The sequence below is a fragment of the Oryctolagus cuniculus genome, chromosome 7, assembly GCF_051225735.1.
Source record: "Oryctolagus cuniculus isolate XC-2025 breed Fujian yellow rabbit chromosome 7, ASM5122573v1, whole genome shotgun sequence".
NCBI lineage: Eukaryota > Metazoa > Chordata > Mammalia > Lagomorpha > Leporidae > Oryctolagus > Oryctolagus cuniculus.
The window spans coordinates 100554044-100570339 of NC_142873.1; the positions used below are offsets into that span (position 1 = coordinate 100554044).

The 16296-nt window shown below is 39.2% G+C and overlaps 1 protein-coding gene across 2 annotated transcripts in view; it reads left to right on the plus strand.

Moving 5' to 3' along the window:
- Positions 1-7299: 7299 nt before the first annotated feature.
- Positions 7300-16296, plus strand: part of NEGR1 (neuronal growth regulator 1) — a 947630-nt gene continuing 938633 nt past the window's right edge. Inside the window, exon 1 of one of the 2 annotated variants that reach the window (XM_002715922.6) lies at positions 7300-7732. In XM_002715922.6, the coding sequence (XP_002715968.1) occupies positions 7557-7732 (176 nt within the window). In that variant the 5' untranslated portion in view covers positions 7300-7556. The remainder of the gene's footprint in view (positions 7733-16296) is intronic. The other variant, XM_070078258.2, reaches the window with a different exon arrangement.

Below are 16296 nucleotides of genomic sequence, written 5' to 3' on the forward strand. Positions count from 1 at the left end.
AGAGTTCCTTACTTCTGTCTTCAAACTGGTCCAGCCCTCACCATCCATTGTAGTCATTTGGGGAGGTAACCAGTGGATATATCTCTCTCTCACTCTCTCTCTCTTTCTTTGTCTCTCCCTTTCACTCTTCCTTTCAAATAAACAAAATAAATCTCAAAATGTCAAATTAGACAAAGGGTTAAACAAAGTGTGGTATATCCATTCCAAGGACTACTCAGCCATAAAAGGGAAGAACCTATTGATATAAGAAATATTTTGTATGGTTTCCAAGGGTATAGTGCTAAGTAAATAAAACACAACTTCAAAAAGTCATTTTTGCATAAACCAATTTTTTAATAATATCTCAAACAATCTCCCTACATTTTCATATAGACTATTACCTGGGGGAAATTTTCAGCATGATACCAAAGAATGTTACTAGCATCACTATCTATTATAATAGACAAATTATATAAAACATCAATATCTGCCAATGATATTAAAGGACAAATATATCATTTGAAGGAACAACAGCTGCACTTCAGAACAGAGTTCTAACATACGATGTTCAGCAAAAGAAGCCAAACAAAATATTATACACTGTATAATTGCATATTATGATATGTGGTTTTGTGTGAGTCCATAAAAAAGCTTTGAATAGATGCCAAACTGAATGGTCACATAATAAAGAATGTAAGAGAGATGATGGCACTGAAATAATTATAGTGTTTATTTTCAAAAGGGGAAATGGGAGTTATGGCTAAGAAAGGCCTTGCATGAAGTTGTTTGGTTGCAAGCAATTATCTGTTTCTTAATCTAGGTGAAATTAAATGGATGGTAACTTTAAAATAATACTTCACGAGTCTCTACCTTTAATCTTATATATTTTTCTGAAAAGTGTGTTATTAAAAGTATGTTACACTTCAAAACAAAAATAAAAATGGCATGAACACAGACAACTTCTACAAATTTGGAAGGGTATTTGATACAAGCCCTTAAAGTTATTCTACTTCAAAACTGGCTGGCTTTCTTTAATTTTAGGAAAAAACAAATATTTACTTTCCTTTAAATATCATAAGTTACAACACATGCTGCTAGAACACAGTAGCTGCTAGAAGTGGTCATGGAATGAAATATTACTTTCTTTCTCTTTAGGCCTATGTTTTAAAGCCATGTTGTCACACAGTTTTATAAATATCATATTACTTTCATTTTATATTAGTAAACAATTATTCCAATATAACAGTGACCATTTTAGTCAATATATCTTCATAAGTTTACATAAGAAGATAGTTTATATGCATATACTTAAATGAATTATAGGAATAATGATAAAAGGACAAAGTTCACAGGTCATAGTAGAGTTTGAAAATATAAAAGATAATTATTTCTGAGATAATCATATTTTTTATGAAATGAAATGAAATAACAAAGTAGAATACTTGTTTGGAAAAATAAGCTTTTATATTCTGGATACAGGGGTTCGGTGGAGTGGTTAAGATGATGGTTGGGACATCCACATCCTATATCAGAGTGCCTGGGCTTCAGTCTTGTTCTACTTCCAATTCCAGCTTTCTGCTAATACACACCTTGGAGGGACAGCAGTGATGGCTCAAGTAGTGGAGTCCTTGCCACTCATGTGGGAGACTCAGATTGAGATCCCAAGTTTCTAAAGATTTTCTAGAAGTGATCCTAGAACCTATACAATCACCTCATGAAATAAATGTAATTAAAGCTTTACTCATGATCTTCCAAGTAAAATAATCATAATTTTAAAACATTAATAATGAAGTCTTTCAAAGATTTCTTTTTCTTAAGTATTAATATGAATTTTCTGGGACATTCTGTGGCATAGTAGAGTAGGCATCCTTGCTTTGCTCAAACACACATGTGCACAGACACTTCTTTATTTCTTTTCTTACCCTCCAGGCTGGCAATTAACAGAAAATATGATAAATAATTTGTAATTTAATGGATGACTATACAGTTTTTGAAGACAATTATTCAATGGGAAATGACTCTTTTTCCTCTCCTTTATTTAATAGCCTTTCCCAGTGTGCATACCTGATAGCTGTCACAATATAAAGAATACCAATATTTAAATGAGCTCTTGCTGGAAACAAGACCATATTTACTTGTAATTTTATGTGAAAAAAATCACAAAATGACAATTTACTTTACAAATGAGAACTATCAGTTCAACTGTGGCTTAAATTATATAAGAGCTCCCACTTCCCATTTTATGTTTGCATTTGCAATCAAGCCATGAATTCTAATAATACAGAAAACATTTTCTGGTCTATAATGTAATGTTCTGGGGCCTGCACAATGGCATAGTGGGTAAAGCTGCCTCCTGCAGTAGTGCCAGCATCCCATATGGGCACTAGTTCTAGTCCCAGTTGTTCCACTTCCAATCCAGCTATCTGCTATGCCTGGGAAAGCAGTGGAAGATGGTCCATTTCCTTGGGCCCCTGCACCCACATGGGAGACCTGGTAGAAATTGATGGCTCCTGGTTTTGGATTGGCTCAGTTCCGGTCATGGTGGCCATCTGGGGAGTGAACCAGAGGATGGAAGACCTTTCTCTCTCTACCTCTGTCTCTCTGTGACTCTGCCTTTCAAATAAATAAATAAATCTTAAAAAATAATATAATGTTCTTTTAGCAAGTCTCCTACACTCCACAGAAAAAATCATAGATGTTTCATTAAGATTGGTCACTAAATTCAGTGCATCTAAATTATGTAATCACGTATCAGACAAATGTAGAGAGTAAACTGATGAGGAGGAGCTGTTTCTGAAGCTACAGAATTCAAAGAAGTTCCTTTTTCGACCACAAATTTGCTTTTCATTTTATTTGAAAAGCAGAGGATAGCACATAATTTTTTAGGAATGTAACCTATAATGGAATGGTATGCAATTTTCCCCTCCCCAATCCATATGATATTTAGCAATGTCTGGAGAAATTCTGTTCATCACAACTATTGACATCTACTGGTATTATTGGCATCTAGCGAGTAGAGACCAGGAATATTGCTAAACATTTTCCAACACACAGGGAAGTCCCTACATCAATTACCTGGCACAAAATGTCAAAAGTCTAGGCAGACAAACCCTTCTGTAATGGTAGATTCTCTTTCTTCCAACAAATTTCCTGAGTTTTGTAGTCTCACATTGACCTGAAAAACCAGCATTAAAGATCAGTTTTGGCTGTTAAAATCTTTACTTAATATATGCTAAACTGATCTGTGTATAAAGAGAATTGAAAATAAATCTTGATGTGAATGGAAGGGGAGAGGGAGCAGGAAAGGGGAGGGTTGCGGGTGGGAGGGAAGTTATGGGGGGGGGGAGCCTTTGTAATCCATAAGCTGTACTTTGGAAATTTATATTCATTAAATAAAAGTTAAAAAAATCAGTTTTGGTTGGCAAGGTACTCCAAGAATAAGCCAATTTAATTCAAATATTGAATCAAATATGAATTAAGTTAGAGAGCTATTATTCATGTGTCCTATCTATAAGGGCTCCTTAAGGAATTACAAAGTGCTCTCATTGGTCCTTTCCATGAGTTCTGTCCTGCCTAACATTTCTCATGCACAGATAGTAATAATATGGGAGATAAAATTAGTTTTACTCATTTATCATTAAAAAACAAATGCAAATTTCATACCTAATTTTCCCATAATAATCTTATTTACATGGTGCAGTAAACATTGAGCTTATTAAACTAAGGAAGCTAAAGTGCCTTGGAACATTCCCTTTCCAACAAGCTTGAGGGATTGAAAATACAGCTCATAAAACATGAAAGACAAGTGTAAACCAGTTTATATAATGGAATAACTAGCTATCAGAGTCAGGTTCCACCTTTCTTTGGAAACCAAGGACTAGAACTGTCCTAAGGACTAGGACTGAAAACTGAGGTCTGAGGACAAGGTGAGAATTGAACTTACAACCCTTGGTTTACAAGACCAATGCTCTAACCCCTTAGCTACAAGGCCTTGGTCACTTTTCTTTTCCCCATTGAACTTCATACTATTATCACATTTCTTTAAATATTAGAAATTGAGCTTTAAAGAATGATTCATGATTAAAAGGAAGTGGTGATTGTGCCAATGTTAGTTCCAAAAAATCTCAATGCATCCACTCCAAACTTCACCAACTATAAAGTCCAAAATAATGCTGTCACTTATTCTTGAATCTGAATCAAAATAACACTGCAATTATGCTATTTCACCTGGGAGGTTTCCATTGTTTCATTTTGTTGTGGTTTGGTTTTTTTTCTAGTTTTCTCCCCAGAGTAGCCAAGAATGCTAGGATTTATGTCGTTGCTTGACAGATCTCTAGGACCTCAGAAGCAAATATTGCAAACCCTGTAAAATACTCTCAGATATATGCCCCTAGAAAGGTTGAGGGGGAAAAAAAGTAATAAAAGCTTTTAAAATCATTTTCCTCTGTAGTCAGAAAGACAGCAGTAGCACATAGCGTAAAGAGAGGCTGCTCCACCCAACATTCTTGTACTCACTTGAACCTCTCCAATAGTTCATGCTTCCATAAACTAAGCTTAGTCATTGCTTCCTTGGAGGATGGGTTCTGCAAGAGCTAAATGCTTAGTGATCAGTGAATGGAAGCTGAGATTTACGAAAAAAAGGGGGGGGGTGGTAAGAAAAAGAAACTCTTTGCCTTTAAATAGAACTGGCTCCAGTTTCCGTTTTCAAGCCAGAAGGGTTGCTGTACATATTAAAACTGCTGCATAGCTCCATCCCTCCCTGGTCACAGAAATCCCTCCTCCTTTCCCCTCTCCCACCCCGTGGACACTGAAGATGTCAGATCTCTGGGAAACAGCAGTTAGGAAAGGATGCTTTTCTTAGCTTGTACTAGAAAACGCTGGCCCCATCCCTGCATAAAACAGCACCAAACTGAGTCACAAATCCGGAAGCTATGCCTTCTGCCTCTCCTCGGTGAGATCCAGTTCAATTTCTAGGGAAAACACTAAATAATACCGCATAGTTTTGGCCATGCGTGTGGCATGCCAATTCTTCCAATCCTCCTTTTGCCCTACATAGTTTTAAGCTTTATCCAACAGCGTGTCACGGGAGAACGGAAAATGCAGTTAACAAGATGACAGTGTTATCTAGGTATTTGGCATCAATATTAGCTGGAGTCTGTCATTTGACAATTATTTCCCTAGCATACCAGACGGTAAAGAAAATGTTTTCATTCATCCGCAAATGACTAACATTTTATTGATGTTTCAAAATGCGGTTGAATACTATTGCATTCTCAATTTCCGAGCCGGTTCTGAGAGTTTAAGGCTGAATACTTAATAACATCAGTAACTGCTGCTGCCAACGTCTGGATGAACTGCCTAGCTTTAGAGGGTCAGCTCAGCTGGGGGGTGGTGCTGGTTAGGAGCTCTTCCATCAGACGGTCCGGGTGGTCCCAGGTGATGGGAACCCTTTCCTTTCCCCCATATATTCTCTAGCAGGGCGATAAAAATCACCGCCTAGCAGAACGACTCCCTGCCTGTCTCGTAAAGAGCTCAGTCTGGGGAGGAAGCCGGATGCTGACCCCTGCAGAGATTATTGCTTCGGTGCGCTTTGCCAAAGGACCCTGCTAGCATTATGGAAAACGAGTTCGGATGTGCACGATTTTGCTATCTTCCCTCCAAGGGAAGAAGCACTGGGGTCAGACGAAGAAAATGTTTTTCAAAGACTGCATAGGGGGGGATGGGTGACGGGAGGGCAACAGGAATGGGGCGGGAGGGAGGGTCCCGAGTTTATTTATTTATTTTTTTTAATTACTTGCTTCTCTTAGCCACTTCCCCGCTCCGCTTCCCCAACTCCTCACTGAACAAGATTGATTGGCGTAACTGCTAACGACTCCAGCCTAGGTTCTATCATTGATTTGCAAATGGCCCGGAATAGCTTAAGGATCTTGAATCTTTAAATCAGTTCAAGGGAAGAAGCAAAAAAGGGGCAGGGGTGTCCTGCACCCTATTCTGCACGGGCCAGCGCAGCGGCTCGTGACAGCCTGGCGAGCCTTGAAAGGGCTGCGGCATGGGGAGCGGCACGCCGCTCTGCACCGCCGACATGCAACCCCCGTACCACCCGGTTTGGAGCTTGTTAAAAGAAAAAATAAAACCCTAAGACTCCCCCAACCCGGTAACTGCCGGCCCTGCCCGAATTCGGATGCGGCGAACATCCCGCCTGAGAGGGCTCCAAAGGGGTTAAACTGCTTCTTACATAACAGGACTGCCTGGCTCTACACAATTAAAACACTTGATTGCAGTCTCTTCCCGACTCCGCATCCTGCACGACCCGCCCGGTCCCTCCCAGCGCGCCTGCGTGCGGAGCGCGCACGGGCCCGGAGGCGCGCGTGCCCCGCACTCACACTCACAGACAAGCGCGCGCGCACACTCGCACACACTCCATGTTGACAACCACCCCTCGCCACACACACACAGACACACGCAACTTAGTGTCAACACGCGCAGAGAAGGGGCGGGCGCCCTCCAGTCCCTGCGGGAGGACCCAAAAGACGCCAGCTGCTCTACCACAAGGCCTCGCACCCCCTTCGGGACCCTGCCAAACACAGCGCCCCGCCGCCGCCGCCGCCGCCGCCGCGGTCCCTGCCTGTTCCCGCAAAGGGGGAAAGAGAGAACTAGTTGGCAGCTTGTTAACTGTAGCGCGGGGCGAGCTTTCACTACACAAAACACAAAAACTCACGGTCGCCCGCGTCATGATGGCGTCCACTACAACTTGGAGGACTTTAAACTTACGGTGCCTCGAGAGGTAAAACGCACCGGAGAGGGAAAGCAAAGCGCCCCTCAGCGTTTCCCCGTCAGCCCTTCAGGCCCGAAACAGAGACTTTTGCAGCACAGCGTCCCTGTGGCGCCCGCGACAGGAAGGAACGCTCCAGTCTACGACGCAGCTGTTTTTTCCCTCAGTTTGCGTTAACTGAGGTAGATTTCCTTGATTTTTGTTTCTTTTTCTTTCTTTCTTTTTTTTATTCCCCCCTCCTCAACCACCCCGCTCCATCCCAGTCCCCGGGCGGGGTTGCTAAGGAAACGGCCGCTTGGCAACGCGCGCGAGCCCGGGGGCCGCCGGCCGCCGCTGCGCCCCGCGCTGCTTCTGCCGCCGCCGCCGCTCCCGCTGCTGAGGGCTGCAGCCGCCGCCGCTCGCCCTGCCGCCGCCGCCGCCGCCGCGCCTCCTCCCTCACTCGCCGGCGCGCTCGCCTCCTCGCTAGATGGTGTGCGAGCCGCCCGAGAATTAGACACACTCCGGACGCGGCCAAAAGCAACCGAGAGGAGGTGTAGCCTGGAGCCACGGGGTGGGAGGGAGGGAGGGAGGGAAAACGCAGAGGAACAGGAGGAGGAGGAGAGGAAGAAAAAAAGAGAAGCCACAGAGAAACAACACCCAACAACTAGGAGGGGGGAAGAAAGAAAGCAAAGAAACCCACCCACCCATCAAAAAAAAAAAAAAAAATCCTGTGGCGTGCAGCCTGGTTCCTGGGAAGACTCGCCAGCACCAGGGGGTGGGGGAGTGCGAGCTGAGAGCTGCTGGAGAGTGAGCAGCCCTAGCAGGGATGGACATGATGCTGTTGGTGCAGGGTGCTTGTTGCTCGAACCAGTGGCTGGCGGCGGTGCTCCTCAGCCTGTGCTGCCTGCTGCCCTCCTGCCTCCCGGCTGGACAGAGTGTGGACTTCCCCTGGGCGGCCGTGGACAACATGATGGTCAGAAAAGGGGACACGGCGGTGCTTAGGTAGGAGGATCGACGTGCTTTTCGTACTTGTCTCAGTCTGTGTGTCTGTCTGCCTCTCCACCCTCTTTGCCCTGCCTTTGGCGCCCGAGCAGGGATACTGGTATTGCTCACCGTGCAAAGACCCTACTCTGGTAGCGACCCAGGTGCGGGTGCTTCCCCGAGCCCCGGCCCCTTCAGGCTGGGGCAGGCAGCGAGCTGGCCGCGTGCCGCTGAAGCACTTTGCGAACGCCGAGTAGCTCGGGGATGAGTGAAGTGTCAGGTGTAGAGGAGGGGCAGGTGCCACTTTGCAACTCAATTCGCAGGGTCTCTGTTTTACTGTCGGGGGCTGCTCTGGGAGTATCTGACAAGTTGATCAGGCTGCTTTCTGTTTTACTCCGGCATCCGCGACTTTTCCAAAGTGCTGGCTCTCTGCTCCCATGTATTTTCCCTCCCACTTGGACACTTGGGCTCAGTGTCTCCTCAGCTTTCTTTCCGTTCCCCGCTTTCTCCCTTTTGCCTTCCCTCTTCCCCTCTCTATTCCCATTTTCTCCTCTTCCTTCTTTTTCTCTATCACCCCTTGCCTCTTTTTATCCCTTTTCTGTTCCTTTCCTCTCTTTTTATTTGTTTATATTTTCTCCTCTTTTTAAACCGGCACCCCTCTAAACCCTGATCGTCTTATTTAACCCCCTGCCTTCCTCTCCTCATCTTTTGACTGTCGCCCCATTTTCCTCCCTCATTACAGTCGCTCTGTGCCTTGTCTTCCCTCTTTGGGCTCTCATTTCCCATCCCGGTGCCCAGACCTTTCCCACCTGTGTCACACATACACGCAGATGCGTCCCCACTGCCCACTCCAGTACCATCTTCTCAATCCCATAAGCACACTGCCTCACACACTCTCTGACACCCTCGCAGGCTGACTCTTCCATGCTCTAACAACCACTTTCACATGCAGATTCGCACTGTTTGAAACGCATCCACTCCTTCCCTGTTCCACACTGTCACTCACACATGTGTACAGGCTGCCTCTGTGCGCGCTCTCTACCCCCTCCTTCCCTCCTTTTATTTCTCTCCCCTCTTCCTTCCCACCCACCTTCCTTCCTCTGTCTTCACAGTTTTCTTTCCCTCATCCTCGCTGTTTCCCTTCTTTTCCCTCGGCTCCGGCATTGAAATGATTTGCCACTCATGAACCTGCATAGCCTAGTTTTACCCCCAAGCAGTGCCACAGAAGGAGCTTCTGCAAACATTTCCTCTCTTGGGAAAATAGAAATTAATGATCAGCAGTGTTTAGAGCTAAACAAGGCTAAAGGCCCTTACTCCATCATTTCCCACCACTCTGTGTTCTCCCTGACACCTACACCTGATATATACCTCACATCGCCCTGAAAGATATTTTTTCTCTCCACTGGGTGGTAGTTGACTTGTAAGTGTGGATTGCACAAAATCAGTGTACATGGCATGTGTAAGGTGGAAGAGAGTGAGGTATGTTTCTGCTTGAATCATGCAACAGATTTTAAATTTAGTGAGGTGGGTGTGGTATATGACTTCCACTTCTGAAACATAATTCCCGATTTGAGTTAGTAGCAGTGAATTTCTGTTATATACTAGTAATGTATTTTTGTAATGGATGTTATCTTTGTTTTGAGTACAATTGTGTGCACATAAAAGTAGCACATATTCTTGTTATATGCTAGTAAATTAACTTTTCATTGTTGGTACCAGTGAAGGACTCTGTCACACAGAGGATATAAGCTAAACCTGTATTTGCTGTTTTTATTAAGTTTGTTTTAGAAGTTTGAACAAAAGTGCTAAGAACAAAACACTGCCTTCAGAGGCTGCATGAATGTGCATCATGAGAGCTAGAATGTATGTGGATAGCAGCATATTGCTTATTTGTAGTAAGGCTTAACTATCTTCAACAGGGATTTGGCACACTGCTTCTGTTGGTGATATTTATTGACATTTTGTGTTTTACTGAACAGTCTAATACATGCTATGGGTAATTGAAATAGGTGGACTACATTCTGCTTCCAGGAAGTCTGTGTTAGTGCACTCATTACTTCCAACAGTGGAGCTTCCCTAATGTATGGGGACAATATCCTTCCAATGTTGTTGATTTGGTGCAGTCCTTGCTTACTTTGTGTGCACTCTGCCTCCATTTCTCCATAATTGTGTTATATCCTGAGTTTTGTAACATCTTGGTTTAGGAAACTTCTGACTTTTAAACTTCTTAAAGAGTATACCATCTCCTTGTCCTCTCAGTGATGTTTCTGACCTACTAGTTTTCAGTTTTTAAGTCAATAATCATTTTTGTCATGTGATACAGAAAAAAGATCTGAATTACTTTTTCCTTACTATAACTCCATAATTCTCTAAGTACAGAATTGTTGAGCTTTTAGCTCATCCATAGGTTTGAAACAATATATTTATTCACACGAAATTCTGTTTTTATTTAAAAAAATTGTTTAATGGTATCATTATTTTTTTCTTTGACTCTTCTGCAGCTGCTGTTTGCTCTGTTCATAGGCCAATAAAGATGGAGTTTATGGACTTATTGAATGTAGGTCACTCAGGTGGAATATTTTTCATTTATTATGTCAGAGTTATATTTTGTTTTTATTTTATATACTTAAAACCAAACTTGATGTTATTCTCTAATTCATTTGAAAACAAATCAAGCAAAAAATCTGCTTTTCAGGCATATAAATCCTTCCTATCAAAGTGCATGAATAGAGTGCTTAGAACACTTAATCACATTTTATCATTTATCAAGCTGTACACAAAATATTCGATTTTTAATGTAACATATTCGTGAAAGTGTCTGTAATAAAAAGCAAATAGTGGTGTAACAGTTATCAAATAACTTTAAGTGCTAAAGGCCTAAAAGTGCAAACATGCCAGTCAGTGACTCTGTTGCTTGTGGTTACATTAATGAAACAGAAGTTTAAAGGTCAAATGATATACTTCTGTTTCCAGAGTGTCAGCATATCTGTTTTTGAGAATAGAATCAAATAACACAAAACTTTCCTTGACTGTAGTTAAAATACTTACAGGAAATTCATTCTGTTATCTACTAACTACGTCTATCATTTTGTAAATCGTCGTCTTAGTTTAGCTTAAATAGAAGACTTAATAATTTCAACACCTTTATTATTTTATTTTGCTCTTTAAGGTTAGTGAAACAAGGTATTAAATGTCAAGATGTCCCTTACTTCTAATAATGTTTTTCATTATTAGTGAAGAATTCACTTGAACTATTTGGGACTTCTTAATGCTTAATGATGCATATATTCAATTTAGAAACACTTGATACCTTCCTTACTTAAACTTAGATTTAAGTAGATTCATGAATGTCTACATTGTAGTTTTCTATAAACATAAGTTAATGTTGCCATTGTTATTAAATATAAACTTTGATTGCCACTACATTTGATAAATATGCTGTTTGATTCCTAACAAGGCATTCTAATCTATAGATGGAAACAATAACCTTTTCTGCAATGTTCAAGATGCATATTGTAGTGAGGGAAAGATCTCAGTTATTGTGTTATGAGTGGCAGAGAAGAGAAGATGGTAGAACCACATTGTTCATGATTTATTTCCTAATGGTTCTAGACCTGGAGAATCTGGTCAATGTATAAATATCAGATAACTTTTAAAAAATAATTTTATAGTTATTTTAATGAGAATAAATTCTTACATTACTAGCAAATTCCATTGCGTAAACAGTTGAAAAGGTTTATTCTTCTTTGGAAACAAAACTGTGAACCTTTTCATTTATATCCCTCCAGTGTCTGCACATTTTGTAAGCTAACTTTTTCAATCTGTTTCTCATTCAACCTTCCCGTATGAATTTATACATTTTTAAGTGCCTTCCTGATAAGAATTCAAATTATCCTTTTATTTGCTTGTCATGCTTTAATCAAAGGAAAAGGATTTTTTTTAAAGATGTTATCTTGTTTTACTTTAGCAAAGTTGAGCATAACTCTCATTTTAATGCATTGGATCTGAATGGAAGGTATATGATATCCTCCTGTGATATCATCTGGAGGAAAACTTTTTTTTAGAGGAAAAAGCATATTTTTACAGACAATATTTCCATTGGAAACCTGAAATATCTTTTGTACATTTATAAATGGATATGATGAGTATTTATTACTTCTCAGTCTATTTGTCCAATACATTTTGCCTTTTCATTAGACTATATTAATTAGTTTTGGTTTGAAATGCATGCTAATTAGTTAGAAAAAATAAATGATTTATGTATGAGCTTGCGTAATTACCAATGGTAGTTAAAATAAAACTTTCTGTACTTTTGGATATATTGGGAAGTCTCTATTGTTGAATTATTCTTACACATTGGAAGATCACATCTTCCAAATACACTGTTCAAAGATACAGGAAGTTTTAATTTAGAAAGTTAGGACATTATATAAAATTTTGGTGATTATTACATTGTGTCATGCATAAATATTTTTAAAAATATGTTTATTCCTTGTCATAAAGAGTCAATGTAGGAAGGTGTATTTCAGAATATGGAATAAAACACGTTCCCTGTAGTGATTTGTAGAACTGTTGTATTAGCATGTTTTACTACTTGGAGTATATAATAATTGCTTATTAAAGAACAACATGGTCTTTATTTTACTTAACCAAATATTCATTTTACTTATTAAAAAGGCAGAGAGGTGAAAGCGGGAATGACAGGCAGACACAAAGTGAGATACTATCTGCTGGTTTACTCTGCAAATGCTTACAATGGTTGGGACTGCCAGGAGCTAGGACTTCAATTCAGGTCTCCCACATGGTGGTGGCAGGGATTGAACTTCTGAAGCCATCACCAAATGCCTTCCAGGGTGAACGTTAGCAAGAAGCTGGAATTGGAGAGTAAGGAAGACTCAAACCCAGGCATTCTGATATGGAATACACATCCCAACTAGCATTTAGCTGCTAGTACAAATGCCACCCCCCAGTTTAGTATTTTGAAAATTTTATAGGTAAACTTATTTTTACTCAGTCTTTTTAGTTCAGAGGAAATGAAAAGCCCATGTAGTTGTATAAGTCTTTGAGCAATAAGTTAATGAACTAATTTTAAATAGATCGGCTTTATAATTAACCGATTTCATAGGATCATTTAATTCTGTGATATCTAAAATCTAAGGAATTCAGAGAAATGGTCTATGTCAGTTCTAGGCCTGATGGACCAGGCCCATCCTTCATTCTTCTGCTTTTCTATACTATCTGCTATTCTGAGTTATTAGGTAGGGGATACACCTAACCTTTGAGGTGGCATATCCCAGTCTACCATGTCAACTGTTTTCAGGTAGTAGTTGGCCAATAGAATGTAGTTTTGGGAGAAGGTAGAATAACAGTGTAAGAGGCCAGGGTATTTCTATCCTTCTTCATTATTCTGGGAAGTGTCCACACTGTTCCTGTCTCTCACTGGAATGTTTTCGTCCCATCTGCTTCCATCTGATAGCTAGTTCCTTTGCTTCTGTTTACTGCTTTTTCACTTTATTCCTCCAGTGCAGGAACAATATTGCAGTTACTAACTATTGGGTTATCTTACCATTACCTTTTGACTTTTCAACAATTCTGTTCTCTTTATAATTAATTCCTTGCATTAATTTTTCTGTGTTTCAGAGATTTAGAATGGTTTTAGTGTTCTTTTTTGGATCCTGCTTAATACACAGTGAAAAGTAACTGTTTCAGTAGTTGTAATTATATTTGATTGAAAGACTGTTTTGTCTATGATATCATAAGTGTTGCTTACTGGAACTGCATGTAATAGCTATTTAAGGAGATATAGATACAAGTTAAATTGTAATAACACTGAAACTACTTACAAAGAGAAAAGATGGACATACTGAGGCTTTTTTTCCATATCCAGATCATAGTGTGAATAATAAACCAAATGTATTAATATACAACTGAATAAGGAAATTCACTAGAAAAATACATAATGTTGCTAGGGTGGAAAATAATGAAGTTGATGAATACAAACTGACAACATTCAATCATACTTTTTTTTTTTTTTGATTGAGCAAAAGTGAACTAAGACTAATTCCTACTTGTGGATATGTGATATGCTAAGAAAATTCCTACAGTGTTGCCCATTGAAATCAATAGGAATTAAAGGTATGTCTCTGATAAGCTTAATCCTGAGAAACTGATCAAAGTTTCTAGTGTTTTATTAAGTATGTGACCATAACAATGTCCATGATTCAGGCATTTGGCAGTTGTAAGAATTAGACTCTTAAATCAGTGGATCTTTTGATTAGAAATCAGATAATTTTTATGAGAAATCTTGTTTCAAAATGGCATTAATTAGCATTATATAAAACAAGTCCAACACAGAAGAGATAAAGGAAGCTTAAATGTGCATTTTTTTAAACTTTCCCTATTATAACAGTATTAGATGATATGATGACTTTCCCTTCACATCTACAGTACACTTTCTAAAATGATACTTTATGTAGGTATCTGGCTGTAATATAAGCAAGCAATCACCATCAATATATACTTTTGGTACATTTCTATAAAACTTTTCAGGAAAATCAGTTTAAAAGCATTAATGAAGTAGTGCTCTCTTGGGCTTGCTCTAAAGAAGATTTTTGAATTGGATGGGAAGTTGAATATCTTGATCTCCACCATTTCATCTCTCTCTGTGCTTTGTTGATCCATTAAAGACTGCCATTGACACTTTCTGTGTATATGAAGAAATAAAATTCATTGTATTGTTTTTGCCTAGGAGCATCATGTTATTTTCTATTTTGCTTTTTCAGAATAAATTTTACATTAGGTCACCTTCTATTTTGTCAGATAATTTATTTGTTTCAAATTGACCAGTGCAAACAAGAATAGCTCAGACTACCAGAGAGTAAAACCTAGGATTTTTCTACATAGTCATCATCACTATCAACTTGGATTTTAATTGTTCCCCTATACCTAATACAGGAAAAACATGTGTTATAATTTACAGTATTTTGAAGAAATTAAGTAATAGGGGCTGGCATTCTGTCATAGTGAGTTAACGCTGTCTGCAGTGCCAACATCCCATATGAACACCAGTTCAAGTCCTGGCTGCTCCACTTCTGATCCAGTTCAGTGCTGATGTGCCTGGGAAACCAGCAAAAGAAGAGCCAAAATGCTTGTGCCACTCACATCCATGTGGGAGACACAGATGGAGTTCCAGATTTCTGACTTCTGCTCTGCCCAGCCCTGGCCATTGGGACCACCTGGGGAGTGAACCAATGGCTAGAATATCTCTCTCTCTTTGTATCTTCCCTTCTCTCTCTGTAGCTCTGTCTTTCAAATAAAATAAATTAATAAATCTTTTAAAAATAAATTAAATAATAATTTTGGATGTCATACCAAAATGTACTTTCTACTCTTTGCTGTATTAATTTTGATCAGAAAAACACTTGGAGTGGTAATCACTGTGACTGTTGTTCAGTTATCCCCAGGGCCTGAGCACAGAACCTTTTATTTATATATTAGAGCCAACACATTACGTTTTGAATTAGTCAATGGAAGCATAAATGAAGGGGAAAAAAGTATTTGTTCTTTATTTTGTTAATTGTTTTGCATTTCAATAATTATAATATCTTTAATACTATATTTGTTTTTTATTTTGTTAATTGTTTCCATTTTAATAATTATAATGTCTTCAATATTCTATTATATTTTTATGCTAATAGAAATTTTCTTTTATTGAATCTATACCAACAATCTCTGTGTTATGTAATTTCTGTAAATTTTGTGGATTTACATGTATACATAGGTAATATGTAGTGTATTAAAATGCAGGATAAAATTTACTAGGGGATCTTGAAAAAATGTACTGAATATTAAAAACATTTTAAAATGAAATGTACTAAATTGTAAGTCGCTATAGCATAATAGTTTGATTAAACATTTATTTTGTGTGTATTTGTATGCTTGTGTGCACATGTGCTGTTTGTAGTTTTTCTGTGAATTCTAGCAGCAAACATTGGAAATGCATGTTTTAGTTATTCTTAGATTTGAAATGTAGTTATAATTTTAAGAAGATCTAAGATTTTGAATTATATAGGAAGGTTTACACTCTTCACAATTAAAATCAGCAGATAACAGGAACAGTTTAAAATGACAAAAAATACTGTGATCTCCTAATATTTTTCTCTTTCTAGTTCAACTTATGAAACTTCTTCTTCCTTTCTCCTAATGCATCAATTAAATGAAATCAATAATGATACAGAGGTAGGAGAATAGGCTATTGTAATGGATGAATAACTTTCAATTGTAAAAAGTAGCTCCATGCCCCAAACCAGATGAGAACTTCTGTATCATTCCAACTATCTCCCAGAGGTAGGTCAACAGTACTTTATAAACCACAGGGTATTGATACTAGCTGATAGAATTTTAATGTGGTCATAAGGCTTTGATTTATAATGTTGAGGAGGTTATCTATTAGCATAGTGGTTTCTATGCCATATCAAGTTCGGAATCCTGACAGAGGACCTTTGATGCTCTTAAGTTTCCAGCTGGCATGGGAATTGGTCTCTTAATCACTTTCTCTAAGAAAAGGGGAATAGAGAAAAGGAGAA